The sequence below is a fragment of the Lipotes vexillifer genome, unplaced genomic scaffold (assembly GCF_000442215.2).
Source record: "Lipotes vexillifer unplaced genomic scaffold, Lipotes_vexillifer_v1.1 scaffold329, whole genome shotgun sequence".
Lineage (NCBI taxonomy): Eukaryota > Metazoa > Chordata > Mammalia > Artiodactyla > Lipotidae > Lipotes > Lipotes vexillifer.
In genome coordinates this window covers 4,322,629-4,340,960 of record NW_006774067.1, presented here as the reverse complement: position 1 = coordinate 4,340,960, position 18,332 = coordinate 4,322,629, and the positions used below count along the sequence as shown (strand labels likewise).

The window sequence follows — 18,332 nt, the reverse complement described above, 5'->3', positions numbered from 1 at the left end:
ACGTTTACTAGAATTTAATATGGATCAGCATATATTTATTGTTGGTAAATATTAAAATTTAGGATTCAAATAAATCATTGTGTTAAGTTCATTTTACACTGTGATTTTTGATCAGATGTTTGAGTGACATAATGGAGCAAGCAATCACTATTCGAAGAGATGAATATTATTTGACCTCCAGAATAGATATCCCACCTTCAGTTGGTAGTTTTTATAAATAAAAATGTTCGTTGATCAAGTTGAAATATCATAATACATTTCATGATTCCTCTCATTAATTCCAGGATCAGATAGCTTTGATGTGCATTTTAAAATTGAATGACTAACAAGATTGCATACCGGCTTAAATTTGTTTTTTAATTTTCTCTTATTCTCTAAATCTAGGCCATTTGTCTGAGATCTTGTCTTTGCTTTTTAGTGGCCTTAAAATGAGCAATGTAAACCAATTCTTTTTTAACATCTTTATTAGAGTATAACTGCTTGACAATGGTGAGTTAGTTTCTGCTTTATAACAAAGTGAATCAGTTATACATATACATATGTTCCCATATCTCTTCCCTCTAGCGTCTCGCTCCCTCCCAACCTCCCTATCCCACCCCTCCAGGCGGTCACATAGCACCGAGCTGATCTCCCTGTCCTATGTGGCTGCTTCCCACTAGCTATCTCCCTTACATTTGGTAGTGTATATATGTCCAGGCCTCTCTCTCACTTTGTCACAGCTTACCCTTCCCCCTCCCCATATCCTCAAGTCCGTTCTCTAGTAGGTCTGTGTCTTTATTCCTGTCTTACCCCTAGGTTCTTCATGACATTTTTTTTCTTAAATTCTATATATATGTGTTAGCATACGGTATTTGTCTTTCTCTTTCTGACTTACTTCACTCTGTATGACAGACTCTAGGTCTATCCACCTCATTACAAATAGCTCAATTTCGTTTCTTTTTATGGTTGAGTAATATTCCATTGTATATATGTGCCACATCTTCTTTATCCATTCATCCGATGATGGACACTTAGGTTGTTTCCATCTCCGAGCTATTGTAAATAAAGTTGCAATGAACATTTTGGTACATGACTCTTCTTGAATTCTGGTTTCCTCAGGGTATATGCCCAGTAGTGGGATTGCTGGGTCATATGGTAGTTCTATTTGTAGTTTCTTAAGGAACCTCCATACTGTTCTCCATAGTGGCTGAACCAATTCACATTCCCACCAGCAGTGCAAGAGTGTTCCCTTTTCTCCACACCCTCTCCAGCATTTATTGTTTCTAGATTTTTTGATGATGGCCATTCTGACTGGTGTGAGATGATATCTCATTGTAGTTTTGATTTGCATTTCTCTAATGATTAATGATGTTGAGCATTCTTTCATGTGTTTGTTGGCAGTCTGTATATCTTCTTTGGAGAAATGTCTATTTAGGTCTTCTGCCCATTTTTGGATTGGGTTGTTTATTTTTTTGTTATTGAGCTGCATGAGCTGCCTGTAAATTTTAGAGATTAATCCTTTGTCAGTTGATTCATTTGCAAATATTTTCTCCCATTCTGAGGGCTGTCTTTTGGTCTTGTTTATGGTTTCCTTTGCTGTGCAAAAGCTTTGAAGTTTCATTAGGTCCCATTTGTTTATTTTTGTTTTTATCTCCATTACTCTAGGAGATGGGTCAAGAAGGATCTTGCTGTGATTTATGTCATAGAGTGTTCTGCCTATGTTTTCCTCTAAGAGTTTGATAGTTTCTGGCCTTACATTTAGGTCTTTAATCCATTTTGAGCTTATTTTTGTGTATGGTGTTAGGGAGTGATCTAATCTCATACTTTTACATGTACCTGTCCAGTTTTCCCAGCACCACTTATTGAAGGGGCTGTCCTTTCTCCACTGTATATTCCTGCCACCTTTATCAAAGATAAGGTGACCATATGTGCATGGGTTTATCTCTGGGCTTTCTATCCTATTCCATTGATCTATCTTTCTGTTTTTGTGCCAGTACCATACTGTCTTGATTACTGTAGCTTTGTAGTATAGTCTGAAGTCAGGCAGCCTGATTCCTCCAGCTCCATTTTTTGTTCTCAAGATTGCTTTGGCTATTCGGGGTCTTTTGTGTTTCCATACAAATTGTGAAATTTTTTGTTCTAGTTCTGTGAAAAATGCCAGTGGTAGTTTGATAGGGATTGCATTGAATCTATAGATTGCTTTGGGGAGTAGAGTCATTTTCACAATGTTGATTCTTCCAATCCAAGAACATGGTATATCTCTCCATCTGTTTGTATCATCTTTAATTTCTTTCATCAGTGTCTTATAATTTTCTGCATACAGGTCTTTTGTCTCCTTAGGTAGGTTTATTCCTAGATATTTTATTCTTTTTGTTGCAATGGTAAATGGGAGTGTTTTCTTGATTTCACTTTCAGATTTTTCATCGTTAGTATATAGGAATGCCAGAGATTTCTGTGCATTAATTTTGTATCCTGCTACTTTACCAAATTCATTGATTAGCTCTAGTAGTTTTCTGGTAGCATCTTTAGGATTCTCTATGTATAGTATCATGTCATCTGCAAACAGTGACAGCTTTACTTCTTCTTTTCCGATTTGGATTCCTTTTATTTCCTTTTCTTCTCTGATTGCTGTGGCTAAAACTTCCAAAACTATGTTGAATAAGAGTGGTGAGAGTGGGCAACCTTGTCTTGTTCCTGACCTTAGTGGAAATGCTTTCAGTTTTTCGCCATTGAGGATGATGTTGGCTGTGGGCTTGTCATATACGGCCTTTATTATATTGAGGAAAGTTCCCTCTACACCTACTTTCTGCAGGGTTTTTATCATAAATGGGTGTTGAATTTTGTCAAAAGCTTTCTCTGCATCTATTGAGATGATCATATGGTTTTTCTCCTTCAATTTGTTAATATGGTTAATCACATTGATAGATTTGCGTATATTGAAGAATCCTTGCATTCCTGGAATAAACCCCACTTGATCATGGTGTATGATCCTTTTAATGTGCTGTTGGATTCTGTTTGCTAGTATTTTGTTGAGGATTTTTGCATCTATGTTCATCAGTGATATTGGCCTGTAGTTTTCTTTCTTTGTGACATCCTTGTCTGGTTTTGGTATCAAGGTGATGGTGGCCTCGTAGAATGAGTTTGGGAGTGTTCCTCCCTCTGCTATATTTTGGAAGAGTTTGAGAAGGATAGGTGTTAGCTCTTCTCTAAATGTTTGATAGAATTCGCCTGTGAAGCCATCTGGTCCTGGGCTTTTGTTTGTTGGAAGATTTTTAATCACAGTTTCAATTTCAGTGCTTGTGGTTGGTCTGTTCATATTTTATATTTCTTCCTGATTCAGTCTTTGCCGGTTGTGCATTTCTAAGAATTTGTCCATTTCTTCCAGGTTGTCCATTTTATTGGCATAGAGTTGCTTGTAGTAATCTCTCATGATCTTTTGTATTTCTGCAGTGTCAGTTGTCACTTCTCCTTTTTCATTTCTAATTCTATTGATTTGAGTCTTCTCCCTTTTTTTCTTGATGAGTCTGGCTGATGGTTTATCAATTTTGTTTATCTTCTCAAAGAACCATCTTTTAGTTTTATTGATCTTTGCTCTCATTTCCTTCATTTCTTTTTATTTATTTCTGCTCTGATCTTTATGATTTCTTTCCTTCTGCTAACTTTGGGGTTTTTTTGTTCTTCTTTCTCTAATTGCTTTAGGTGCAAGGTTAGGTTGTTTATTCGAGATGTTTCCTGTTTCTTAAGGTAGGATTGTATTGCTATCAGCTTCCCTCTTAGAACTGCTTTTGCTGCGTCCCGTAGGTTTTAGGTCGTCGTGTCTCCATTGTCATTTGTTTCTAAGTTTTTTTTTATTTCCTCTTTGATTTCTTCAGTGACCACTTCGTTATTAAGTAGTGTATTGTTTAGCCTCCATGTGTTTGTATTTTTTACAGATCTTTTCCTGTAATTGATATCTAATCTCATAGCATTGTGGTCAGAAAAGATACTTGATACAATTTCAATTTTCTTAAATTTTCCAAGGCTTGACTTGTGACCCAAGATATGATCTGTCCTGGAGAATGTTCCATGAGCCCTTGAGAAAAATGTGTATTCTGTTGTTTTTGGATGGAATGTCCTATAAATATCAATTAAGTCCATCTTGTTTAATGTATCATTGAAAGCTTGTGTTTCTTTATTTATTTTCATTTTGGATGATCTGTCCATTGGTGAAAGTGGGGTGTTAAAGTCCCCTACTATGAATGTGTTACTGTTGATTTCCCCTTTTATGGCTGTTAGTATTTGCCTTATGTATTGAGGTGCTCCTATGTTGGGTGCATAAATATTTACAATTGTTATATGTTCTTCTTCTATTGATCCAGTGATCATTATGTAGTGTCCTTCTTTGTCTCTTCTAATATTCTATATTTTAAAGTCTATTTTGTCTGATATGAGAATTGCTACTCCAGCTTTCATTTGGTTTCCATTTGCATGGAATATCTTTTTCCATCCCCTTACTTTCAGTCTGTATGTGTCTCTAGGTCTGAAGTGGGTCTCTTGTAGACAGCATATATATGGGTCTTGTTTTTGTATCCATTCAGCCAATCTGTGTCTTTCGGTGGTAGCAGTTAGTCCATTTACATTTAAGGCAATTATCAATATGTATGTTCCTATTTCCATTTTCTGAATTGTTTTGTGTTCGTTATTGTAGGTCTTTTCCTTCTCTTGTGTTTCTGGCCTAGAGAAGTTCCTTTAGCATTCGTTGTAAAGCTGGTTTGGTGGTGCTGAACTCTCTCAGCTTTTGCTTGTCTGTAAAGGTTTTAATTTCTCCATCGAATCTGAGTGAGATCCTTGCTGGGTCTTGGTTGCAGGTTTTTCTCCTTCATCACTTTAAATATGTCCTGCCAGTCCCTTCTGGCTTGCAGAGTTTCTGCTGAAAGATCAGCTGTTAACCTTATGGGGATTCCCTTGTGTGTTATTTGTTGTTTTTCCCTTGCTGCTTTTAATATGTTTTCTTTGTATTTAATTTTTGTTGGTTTGATTAATATGTGTCTTGGCGTATTTCTCCTTGGATTTATCCTTTATGGGACTCTCTGTGCTTCCTGGATTTGATTAACTATTTCCTTTCCCATATTAGGGAAGTTTTCAAGTATAATCTCTTCAGATATTTTCTCAGTCCCTTTCTTTTTCTCTTCTTCTTCTGGAACCCCTATAATTCGAATATTGGTGCGTTTAATGTTGTCCCAGAGGTCTCTGAGACTGTCCTCGGTTCTTTTCTTTCCTCTTTCTTTATTCTGCTGTGCAGTAGTTATTTCCACTATTTTATCTTCCAGGTCACTTATCCGTTCTTCTGCCTCAGTTATTCTGCTATTGATCCCATCTAGAGTATTTTTAATTTCATTTATTGTGTTGTTCATCATTGTCTGTTTCATCTTTATTTCTTCTAGGTCCTTGTTAACTGCTTCTTGCATTTTGTCCATTCTATTTCCAAGATTTTGGATCATCTTTACTATCATTATTCTGAATTCTTTTTCAGGTAGACTGCCTATTTCCTCTTCATTTGTTAGGTCTGGTGGGTTTTTATCTTGCTCCTCATCCGCTGTGTGTTTTTCTGTCTTCTCATTTTGCTTATCTTACTGTGTTTGGGGTCTCCTTTTTGCAGGCTGCAGGTTCATAGTTCCCGTTGTTTTTGGTGTCTGTCCCAAGTGGCTAAGGTTGGTTCAGTGGGTTGTGTAGGCTTCCTGGTGGAGGGGACTAGTGCCTGTGTTCTGGTGCATGAGGCTGGATCTTGTCTTTCTGGTGGGCAGGTCCACGTCTGGTGGTGTGTTTTGGGGTGTCTCTGGACTTGTGATTTTAGGCAGCCTCTGTGCTAATGGGTGGGGTTGTGTTCCTGTCTTGCTAGTTGTTTGGTATAGGATGTCCAGCACTGTAGCTTGCTGGTCGTTGAGTGAAGCTGGGTGCTGGTGTTGAGATGGAGATCTCTGGGAGGTTTTCACCGTTTGATATTATGTGGAGCTGGGAAGTATCTTGTGGACCAGTGTCCTGAAGTTGGCTCTCCCACCTCAGAGGCACAGCACTGACTCCTGGCTGTAGCACCAAGAGCCTTTCATTCACACGGCTCAGAATAAAAGGGAGAAAAAGTAGATAGAAAGAATTAGTAGAAGTGTAAAGAAAGAAAGAAAGAAAGAAAGGAGGGAGGGAGGAAGGAAGGAAAAAAAGAAAGAAAGAAAGAAGATAAAGTAAAATAAAGTAAGATAAAATATAATAAAGCTATTAAAATAAAAAATAATTATTAAGAAAAAATTAAAATTAAAAAACCAAAACAAACAAAACAGACAGAACCCCAGGACAAATGGTTGAAGCAAAGCTATACAGACAAAATCTCACACAGAAGCATACACATACACACAAAAAGAGGAAAAGGGGAAAAAATCATAAATCTTGCTTCCAAAGTCCACCTCCTTAATTTGGGATGATTCGCTGTCTATTCATGTATTCCACAGATGCAGGGTACATCAAGTTGATTGTGGAGATTTAATCAGCTGCTCCTGAGGCTGCCGGGAGAGATTTCCCTTTCTCTTCTTTGTTCTCACAGCTCCCGGGGCTCAGCTTTGGATTTGGCCCCCCTGTGCGTGTAGGTCGCCGGAGGGCGTCTGTTCTTCGCTCAGACAGGACGGGGTTAAAGGAGCAGCTGCTTCGGAGGCTCTGGCGCACTCAGGTCGAGGGGAGGGAGGGGCACGGAGTGCGGGGCGAGCCTGCGGCGGCAGCGTGACGTTGCACCAGCCTGAGGCGCGCCGTGCGTTTTCCCGGAGGAGTTGTCCCTGGATCCTGGGACCCTGGCAGTGGCGGGCTGCACAGGATCCCCGGATTGGTGGTGTGGATAGTGACCTGTGCTCGCACACAGGTTTCTTAGTGGCGGCGGCAGCAGCCTTAGCGTCTCGTGCACGTCTCTGGGGTCCGCGCTTTTAGCCGCGGCTCGCGGCCGTCTCTGGAGCTCCTTTAAGCAGCGCTCTTAATCTCCTCTCCTCGCGCACCAGGAAACAAAGAGGGAAGAAAAAGTCTCTTGCCTCTTCGGCCGGTTCAGACTTTTCCCCGGACTCCCTCCCGGCCAGCCGTGGCGCACTAACCCCCTGCAGGCTGTGTTCACACCGCCAACCCCAGTCGTCTCCCTGAGCTCCGACCGAAGCCCCAGCCTCAGCTCGCAGCCCCACCCGCCCCGGCGGGTGAGCAGACAAGCCTCTCGGGCTGGTGAGTGCCGGTCGGCCCTGATCCTCCGTGCGGGAATCTCTCTGCTCTGCCCTCCGCGCCCCTGTGGCTGCGCTCTCCCCCGCGGTTCTGAAGCTCCCCCTCTGCCACCCGCAGTCTCCGCCCGCGAAGGGGCTCCTAGTGTGTGGAGACCTTTCCCCCTTCACAGCTCCCTCCCACTGGTGCAGATCCTGTCCCTATCCTTTTGTCTCTGTTTATTCTGTTTTTCTTTTGCCCTACCCAGGTACGTGGGGAGTTTCTTGCCTTTTGGGAGGTCTGAGGTCTTCTGCCAGCGTTCAGTGGGTGTTCTGTAGGAGCAGTTATACGTGTAGATGTATTTCTGGTGTATCTGTGGGGAGGAAGGTGATCTCCGCGTCTTACTCTTCCGCCATCTTCCCCTCGTCCCAATACCGATTTTTTTAATTAAAAAAATTTTAAATCACAGGGTCCAATTTCAGTCTTCTTAATCTTCTTAATTAATCTTTAATTAGGAACTCGATTTGAGAAGAAATACAGTATCATTTTGTGTAGTATTTGTCATTTAATTCATTGTAAGTTTGTACTTTTTATTGAGGTCTCTTAAGGTCTGGAGCATCCTTCTGGGTCTTAGAGTGACTTTTGGTTCAGTCACTGCAGCAAAGTCCTTTTTGATGGAGCATTGACGTGAAATTCGTAGACCGAAAAAAGAGGGCCAAAGAAATTAGATATATAGTCCACAGCCTATAAAAATAAGCTAGTAGAAAATAAACCTTACAGTATATAGTTGGATGGCCAGTTAAATTATTGATTAAACATACTACATTATTGAGCAAGGGATGATGAACCAAAATGTTTCTTTAAAGCCAGATTTAAATTAACACAAACATATGTGCCTAGTTAGCTATTCTTTTCTTAGTATATTTATTCTCTTTCCAGTTTTTAAAATCCAGGATTGGTGTACTCTCAGCTTGAAATTACAGCTCACTCAGAAATAAAGTGCAGATTATCTGCTGGCCCAAAATTTGGAGGCTCCAGGAATGAGTTCAGAATTAGCTAGAGCAATCAAAATGTTGCAGTCTTATCTCTGTAATGATACCTCTCAGGTGCCAGCTATCTAAGGGCTGTTTAGCCCTTGATATCTCTTGCAACTTCTTTTTTCTCTCCTTCTCCCTCAGTGAAGGCAGGAGACATAGCTGCCAGCATTTTTGTTAACAGAACCTAAGCTGTTTCTTTAAAACAGGCTTCTTAAAGCAAAAACAACAGAGAAGTACTTTTTTCTTTAAAGTTTATTACTAACATTACAAGTCAGCTTTTATTAGCAAATACTAATGTCTCAACAATGCACAGAAGTCTCACAGTTGTTTCCTTTCACAAAATGGATTGTTGATACCTATTGCTCTCCACTTTCTGAATTCACGTATCACATACACAGATATTATAGTTTGATGTCAGTAATGCCTTTTATTATTTGTGGTGGTCTCCTGAAGTTCTTTTAGAAAATTGTGTGTGTGTGTGTGTGTGTGTGTGTGTGTGTGTGTGTGTGTGTATTAGAGAGAGGATAAGTGAGAGAGAGAGAGGGAAAGAAAGGAGGGAGGAACAGAAAGAGAGGGAATGTGTTGTTTAAATGGACTAGAAATAAGTAATAGCAATGGAACTGAAATTTAGTTATTATTCTTATATTGGATTAACTATGAAAAGGTTATTTGGGACTGGAATTTTAGTTTTGACCCTGCAGAACACATAAACAAGCTTAGTCAGTTTCATTTATGTGCCCACGCTCCAAATTTGTTTTAACCACTGTTAAAGTTAGAGTCCATTGTTTAGAGTCCATTGTTTCTATTTAGGGCCCGTTGTAGCCCATTGATTTTGTTTCATGTTGTGCTCAAGTCAACCACTGTTATTTTAGAGTGACTTAAGGGGCATTTTATTTACCGGTTTCTCTTTAGAGTTAAGTCTCACCATGTAGGTTGATGAGCATCATCAATTAAGTAACACACATTCTGTTCATATTGTCACACATTTTCCATCATAACCAGGAATCACCTATGATGTTGTTCCATCTACTATATTGCAGGAAAAACAGAGGTTTCTGACAGATGTTCTACATGAAGTGATGCTGCTTGACGGCTTGGCCAGTTCCCATCCAGTATCACAGGAAGTGCTACGGGCAACAGATATTGACAGGGTGTTTGACTGGATCGCATATAAAAAGGTGGGAATAGATAAGACCCAAGTACCAATTGGATATTTCACTATCCTGGGGTAGCCAAACTATTTCATGCTAGATGTATTATATCTTTCTCTTCTCCCTGGCAAATAGAAATGGACTGTGAGTTAGAAAACATAGAGTCACTAGGTTCATGTCATTTTATGAGTTAGGGCTTTGCTTTATAAATCAGTAAGATGGAGATGAATGTTTGCCAAATAATGCCTAGAAATATTGGCAGTATTAATGAATAAATCTTTGGAGTCTTGATATGAAATTGCTGTACAAATGGTGTTTTGTCAGTTTTTATTACTATTAATAAGAGAGCTGACCTATGTAGTGACAAATTATTTCCCACCAATGCCCCTTAAATACTTATTTTGATTGGCTGCTGCAAATGAGTATAGACAGTGACCTGACATATGTATTTTATAAAGATTATTTAAGGGAGATTTGGGGAATTAAGCATGTTTCCTGGATAATAAGCATAATAAGTGAAATCTTAAAGACTGGACTTTCAATGGTAAAGATTTTGGACCAATGACTAGACATCTGTAGCAATAAGGTATATTATGAATTTTTTTCCGTTGTTACTTGGATTAGGATTTTTCCTTATATCTCTGTCCCTTTGTTGTTCTAATTTTAACAGGAGCGTGTACATCTCAGTGTATAACACTTAGCAGCCACTTAATAATTGTATTAAAATCTACTTTGTCTTTGGTGTAGATTGAATTGCGTTTATTAGGATTTCTATATAAATACTCTATTGATTTAATAACGTTTTAAGCTTAAAAACAAGTTGCTGATATTCTTTCTGAAAAACAAGATATTCCTCTTTATAACTAGAAATCAAATAATGATTCATCAGAATTTTTTGGTGCAGTAATTTGGATGTTTGGTTTTGCACCCAGGAAATGACTATCTCAATGGTTATTAGTTAATATTGTATGCTATTAGTTAACATTGTATGCTATAATATATAAAGTTGCAAATTGTGTTAGAAAATATCTTTTCAAGTCACTGATCATTGCACTGGCTCAGAAAGGAATTTTCGATGTTTTGTAAAGATAAGTGGAAGTGTAGTACCATATTTAAAGTATGTAGTGTTAATATATTTATTTTAAATGTTAAATAAATATTTAAAGTACACATTCACTTTTATATATGATATTTTTTGGCTAGATTTTGCTGGATGCACATTTGGTTCATTCAACTGTATTGATTCTTAAAATATAATGCAGAAAATAATTTATTAAGTTAGCTTGAGATGCATTTGGAGACATGTCTGTGGCTATTTCCCACCTAACCACCAATTCTAAAAGACTATTTGTAAATACCAGTATTATTTCTGCATGAATGATATCAGGAAAATATTATTTTGATTAAATATGTTATAGATGTGCTTTTACACGTAAGTTAACATTTATTCCAAATTTCATATATTTGAGTAATTTTTAATTCATTCAAGAAGGTTAAGAATTAAAGCAGTAGGAAAGAAGGAAGTTACAATGATTATTATTTTACCCTCTCTACATTTTGGTGCAAAGGCTTACCAATTTACAAATGTGATACATGAGCAAACTGTGCCATGATGCTCAGGATCATTATCATAAAGGACACTGGCTTATTTGTCTCTAGCCATGTATCTTTATTTATTAATATTTTGAGGAATAACTGACAAATATAATTGTATATATTTTAAGTGTACAATGTGATGATTTGATACACATATACATTGTAGAAAGATTACCAAGATCAAGATAATTAACACATCTGTCACCTCACCTAGTTAACTCTTTTTGGGGGTGGGGAGTGAGAATGCCTGAGATCTACTCTCTGCAACTTTGAAGTATACAGTACTGTATTATTAACTGTAGTCACCATGCTATACATTAGAGCATTAGAATTTATTCTTCTTATAAGTGAAAATTTGTACCCTTTGACCTGTATCACCCAATTTCCCTCTTCCCCTGGCCCTTGGTAATCACTACTCTCTGTTTCTATGAAATTGGCTTTTTTTTTTTTTTAGATTTTGCATATAAGTGATACCATACAGTATTTATCTTTCTCTGGCTTACTTTACTCAGCATAATGACCTCCAGGTTAAGCCATGTTGTCACAAATGGTAGGACTTCCTTCCTTTTATGGCTGAATAATATTCAATTATATATATCATATTTTCTTAATCCATTCATCTGTTGAAAGGCATTTAGATTGTTTTTATATCTTGGTTATCGTGAAGAAATGCTGAAAGGAACATGGGTGTGCAGATATCTCCTTTAGATACTGGTTTAAATTCCTTTGGATATTTAGGAGTGGGATTGCGAGATCATATGGTAGTTCTATTTTTAATATCTTGAGGAACCTCCATATTATTTTCTGTAATGGCTGTACCAATTTACATTCCCACCGACACTGTGTAAGGGTTCTCTTTTCTTCACATCCTCACCAACATTTGTTATCTCTTGCCTTTTTGATAATAACCATCACAACAAGTATGAAGTGATATATCTCACTGTGGTTTTGATTTGCATTTCCCTGATGATTAGTGATGTAGAGCATCTATTCATATAGCTATCGGCCATTTGTATGTCTTCTGTGGAAAAATGTCTATTCAGGTCCTTTGCCTATTTTTTAATTGGATTATTATTATTTTGCAATTGAGTTGTATGAGTTCTTTATATATTTTGGATATTAACCCCTTATCAGCTATATGTTTGCTAATGCTTTCTCTCATTCTTCAGGTTGCCTTTTCAATTTATTGATTGTTTGCTTTGCTGTGCCAAAGCTCTTTAGTTTGATGTAGTCCAATTTGTTTATTTTAACTTTTGTTGCCTGTGCTTTTGGTCTCTTATCCAATAAGTCATTTCTAAGACCAGTGTCAAGGATCTTTTCCCCTATATTTTCTTCTAGGAGTTTTATGGTTTCACATCTTACATTTAAGTCTTTGGTCCATTTCAAGTTCATTTTTGTGAGTGGTGTAAGATAGGAATCTGGTTTCATTCTTTTGCATGTGGATATCCAGTTTTACCAACACTGTTTATCGAAGAGACTAACCTTTCTCCATTGTGTGTTCCTGGTGCTCTTGTCAAAAATCAGTTGACCGCATATGTGTTGATTTATATATGGAATCTCTGTTCTGTTCCACTGGTTCCATGTACCGTTGCCAGTACTATAATGTTTTGATTACTGCAGCTTTGTAATATAGCTTGAAATCAGGAATTGTGATGCCTCCAGCTTTGTTCTTTTTTTCTCAGGATTACTTTGGCTATTTGGGGTCTTTTGTGGCTCCATACAAATTTTAGGATAATTTTTATCTATTTCTGTGAAAAATACTATTGGACTTTTGATAGGGATTACATGGACTCTCTAGATCATTTTTCGGTAGTATGGAGATTTTCACAGCATTAATTTTTCCAATCCAAGATCGTGGGATATCTTTCCATTTATTTGTATCTTCCTCAATCTCACTAGTGTTTCATAGTTTTCAGTGTATGTTTTTCACCTACTTGGTTAAATTTATTTATAAGTATTTTATTGCTTTTGATGCTATTGTAAATGGGATTGCTTTCTTAATTTCTCTTTCAGATAGTTCATTGTCAGTGTATAGGAAGACAAATGATTTCTGTGTGTTAATTTTGCATCCTGCAACTTTACTGAATTATTAGTTGTAACAGTTTTTTGGTGAAGTCTTTAGGGTTTTCTATATATAAGACCATGTCATCTATAAACAGAGATAATTCTACTTCTTCCTTTCTGATTGAAGGTCTTTTATTTATTTACTTTTTTCTTGCTTAGTTGCTGTGACTAGGACTTTCAATACCATGTTGAATAGAAATGGCAAGAGTGGGCATCCTTGTCTTATTCCTGATCTTAGAGGAAAGTCTTAGCTTTTCACCACTGAGTATGATGTTAGCTGTGGGCTTGTCTTCATTCTAGCCATGTATCATTATGCTTAAGTACCACTGGAAATACTGTCCTTACTGTGTTTTAAACTGATGATAGGATCTACACATTTTTAATGAAGACTTATCAAGAGAAAATTTTCTTTTTAACAACTATATTGAGGAATAATTAAAATACATTAAACTGTACATGCTTAAAAGGTACAATTTAATATGCTCTGACATATGTATCCCAGTGAAAACATCGTCACAATCAAGTTAGTGAACATATTCATCAAAAGTTTCCTCATGCCTCTTTGTAATACCTCCTCCCATCCCTCCTCACTCCCCCACTGATCAACTTTTCACTGTAGATTAATTTTCATTTTCTAGAGTTTTATGTAAATGGAATTATACAATATGCACTCTTTTTTGTCTGCCTTCTTTCACTCAACATCATGATTTTGAGGTACAATTCATGTTGTAGAATATATGGGTATAATATAATTTGTTCTTTCACCTGGATATTTGTTTTTTTCCAGTTTTTGGCTGTTACAAATAAAGCTACTGTGAATATTTTTGTACAGGGCTTTGTATGTGTATCTGCCTTTATTTCTCTTGGGTAAATACCTAGAACTGGAATGTCTAGATGATGATAGATATGTTTAATGTTTTATGACACTGCTGAATTGTTTTCCGAAGTAGTTGAACCATCGTACCATGGTACATTCTCATTGAAAGTGTGCCAGAGTTCTACTTTTTCCACATCTTCACCAACACAAACTAGGTATAATCAATTTGTTTAATTTTAGATACTGTAATGGTATCTCATTGTGATTGTAATTTACATTCCCCTAATGTCTAATGATATTGACCATTCTTTCATTTGCATATTCTCCCTTATATATCTTCCTTGGTGAAGGGTCAATTCAGATCCTTTGCGCATTTTTTTTAGATTGGGTTGTTTTCTTATTATTGAGTTTTGAGGATTCTTTATAGACCTTGAATGCAGGTTATCATATATATGATATGCAAATAATGTTTTTCCCAATTTGTGACCTGCTCTTTATTTTCATAGCAGTATCTTTCTAAAAGCAAACTATTTTAATTTTGATTAAGTATGTTTTGTCATATATTTTTAAATTGATAGTTCTATTGGTGACAGAGTTAAGAAATCTTTGGTTAATTCAAGGCCATGAAGGTTATTCTTTTGTTTTTTCTTCCAAAAGTTTTATAGTGTTAGGTTTATATTTAGATCTATATTCGATTTTGAGTTAATTTTTGTATATGGTGTGAAGTTTGAATTGAATGTTTTTCTTTTTTTTGCACATGGATATCCAATTTTTCAAGAACCATTTCTTGAAATGTCTGTTATTTCCCTGTTGAATTGCCTTTGCACATTTGTTGAAATCAGTGACCTATGTGTGGGTCTATTTCGGGACTGTTTATTTTATTCTATTGATATATTTATTTATCTCGGCACCAGTGCCATACAATCTTGATTGCTGTAGCCTTTAATAAGCTGTGAAATAAAGTTGTTAGTTCTCCAACTTTGTTCTTTTTTTTTAAAGTTCTTTTGGTTAATCTTGATCTCTTGAATTTCTATATGAATTTTAGCATGAGTTTTTCACTTTCTATAAAATTCTGTTGTAATTGCACAGATTGCATTCCATTTGTAAAATAATTTGGGAGCATTGACACCTTAGCAATACTGAGTGACCCATGAATACTGTATACTGTTCCATTAATTTAGGGCCTCCTCATTTTCTCTCAGCAATGTACTTTTCAATGAATAAATCTTTCATATCTATTTTCAGATTTATCTCTAAGTATTTCACATTTTTAGGCTATTTTACATGGTATTCTAATTCCCATTTTTGACTTTTTGTTGTTCTATATAGAAATACAATTTATTTTTGTATACTTATCTTGTGCAATGTTAAATAGAAGTGAGAGCAGACATCCATGTATTGTTCTGGATTTTAGGAGCAGTACATTCAGTTTTTCACCATTAGATATGATATTGCCTTTACATTTTTATAAATACTCTTTATCAGGTTGAAAATGTTACATTCTACTTCTGCATTGGTGAGGGTTTTAATCCAAAATGGATACTGATTCTATCAAATACTTTTCCCCATCTATCAAGATGATCATATTTTTGTTTTTGTTATTTTAGTTTGTTAATATGGTGAATTATATTGATAGATTTTTCAATTTTAGGCTTTCTTTACATCCCTGGGACAAATACCATTTGGTCATAATGTTTTGTTTTGTTTTTTTTTGGCACTGAATTTTATTTCTTCATTTTTTAAACATCTTTGTTGGAGTATAATTGCTTTACAATGGTGTGTTAGTTTCTGCTGTATAACAAAGTGAATCAGCTATACGTATACATATATCCCCATATCTCCTCTCTCTTGTGTCTCTCTCCACCCTCCCTATCCCACCCCTCTGGTGGACACAAAGCACGGAGCTGATCTCCCTGTGCTATGCGGCTGCTTCCATTAGCTGTCAGTTTTACATTTGGTAGTGTATATATGTCAATGCCACTCTCTCACTTCATCCCAGCTTACCCTTCCCCCTCCCCGTGTCCTCAAGTCCATTCTCTACATCTGCGTCTTTATTCCTGTCCTGCCCCTAGGTTCTTCAGAACCACTTGTTTTTTTTTTAGATTCCATATACATGTGTTAGCATGCAGTAGTTGTTTTTCCCTTTCTGACTTATTTCACTCTGTATGACAGTCTCTAGGTCCATCCACCTCACTACAAATAACTGAATTTCATTTCTATTTATGGCTGAGTAATCTTCCATTGTATATATGTGTCACATCTTCTTTATCCATTTTTATGTATTTTTGTGTACATTGTTGGATTAAGTTTGCTAAAGAAATGTTTAGAAATTTTGTGTCTATGTTCATGAGGAGTATTGCTCTGTAGTTTTCTGTTTTTGTAATGTCTTTGGCTTTGTTCTCACTATAATGCTAGCCTCACAGAATGGAAACTATTACCTCCTTTTCCACTTTATAGGATAATTTATGTAGAATTTATATTCTTTCTTTGTTAAATATTTGATGGAATTTGCCAGTACAGCAACCTGGGCCTAGAATTTCCTTCATGGGAAGATATTTAATAATTTAAGTTCATTAATGTATAGTGAGTTATTCAGGTTATTTATGTCTTCTTGCGTGAGCTTTCATAGTTTATATCTTATCAAGGATTTGGCTCATTGTACATGTTATATTCGTTTATTATCCTTTTAGTAGTCATGTAATCTCTAATAATGTTCCCTCTTTTATTCCAGATATTGTCAATTTTTGTCTATCCCTTTTCTCCTGATTAGTCTAGCTAGAAGCTTTTACATTTTATTCTCAAAAAATCAGCTTTTGGTTTAATTGATTTCTGCTCTTACTTTCTATTTCATAGATTTCCTCAGCTTTTGGTTTAATTGATTTCTGCTCTTACTTTCTATTTCATAGATTTCCTCTCTAATCATTATTATTTCCTTCCTTTATATGCTTTGGATTTAAATTGTTCTTTTTTTCTAGTTTCTTAAGGTGCAAACTGAGGTCATTAATTGGAGACCTTTCATCTGTTCTGATTCAGGTGTTTATTCTATCAATTTCCTCCTAAGTGTACTGCTTAGGGCATGCTCTAGATTTTGAGATATAGAAGTTTCATTTTCATTCACCTTAAGATACTATTTTCCCATTTGATTTATTAATTGATCCATGGGTTATAAAAAGTATGTTATTTAGTTTACAAATATTAGAAGATTTTCCAGAAAATTTTCTGTTATTCGTTTCTTGTTTAGTTTTATTGTGATCAGGGAAGTATATTCTGTATGACTTGAATCTTCTTAGAGTTACTGAGGCTTATTTCGTGGCCCAGAATTTGGTCTCTGTTGATAAGTGTACTGTATGCACGTCAAAAGAATGTGTATTCCACTGTTGGCTGGAGTGTTTTATAAATGCCAATTAGGTCAAGTCGGTTGATAGAATTGTTCAAGTCTTCTATATCCTTACAGATTTCTGTCTACTTGTTCATCATGCTTTCTTGATGAGCCCTCATTGTTTGGATTCACCTACATGGTGTCAAATCAAACTTCTAAAAATGTGGTGAAAAACAGTGGCCCAGGTACCTGCTGGCATGTCTGAAAAATAATCTTCAGTGACAATGTGGAAAAACAGAGCTCAGAACAATTTGGCTATAATCTCAGGGGCTTCAGTTTGATAATCTCTATACCAGGCCTTGATGTATATTTAGATTTCTAGAACTGGGCTTCTCTCAGACTCTTTCTGTCAGTAATTAGTATGTGGGTAATATACAATAACCAATTTAACTCTGTGGATGGAATGGATAAACTGTGTCATTCTGGGATGTGTATGACAGGTAATATAGATAATTGTACAGCCATAATATCAACTGCTAACGTTTATTGAATGCTCACTCTGTGCTAGGCACTGTGTTAAACTCTATACATTCATTAACTCACTTAATTCTCATAATCCCCTTTAGGGGTTGTTATTTCATTATCCTCATTTTAAAGATGAAGATACTGAATCATGGTCAATCCAAGGATATGTTTCCCAGGAAATCATGTTCCAGAGCCAACGTTCTTAAACACTGTCATATTTGATCAATGAACTTGGCTGGAGCATTCATTCCAAAATCATTTGTAAGCCTCAACTTGTGTTCCAGGCACTGTGTGCTGAGTGCTTGGGATATAACAGTAATAAGACACAAAGGAGGAATAGCATATAAATAAGTCAGTGCAGTAGCATTTGAGTATTAACAGCAATGTTTCCATTTTAAATGTAGAAACTTAACTCAAACCATGTGAAACATTAAAGAAGAATTTGTTGACTGAATAACTGATAAGTCTGAGGTGTTGTTATGTTTAGGAATGGTTGAATCCACGCATTTTAACAATGTCATCAGAAATCTACCTTCCATTGATTTCTTGGCTCTTTGTCTCTGACTTAATTTCTAGATGATTCTTAGATAGGTGGCCTAAAAAGAAGTTTAGGCTGGTATAGTCCTCAAGCTTGTGATCCTAATGAG

General features: G+C 36.3%; 1 protein-coding gene across 1 annotated transcript in view; it reads left to right on the top strand.

Annotated features, from left to right (window-relative positions):
- TRHDE (thyrotropin releasing hormone degrading enzyme) overlaps window positions 1–18,332 on the top strand; it is a 409,484-nt gene that overhangs the window by 242,068 nt on the left and 149,084 nt on the right. Inside the window, exon 6 of the mRNA XM_007448769.1 lies at window positions 9,254–9,391. Coding sequence (XP_007448831.1) covers window positions 9,254–9,391 — 138 coding nt within the window. The remainder of the gene's footprint in view (window positions 1–9,253; window positions 9,392–18,332) is intronic.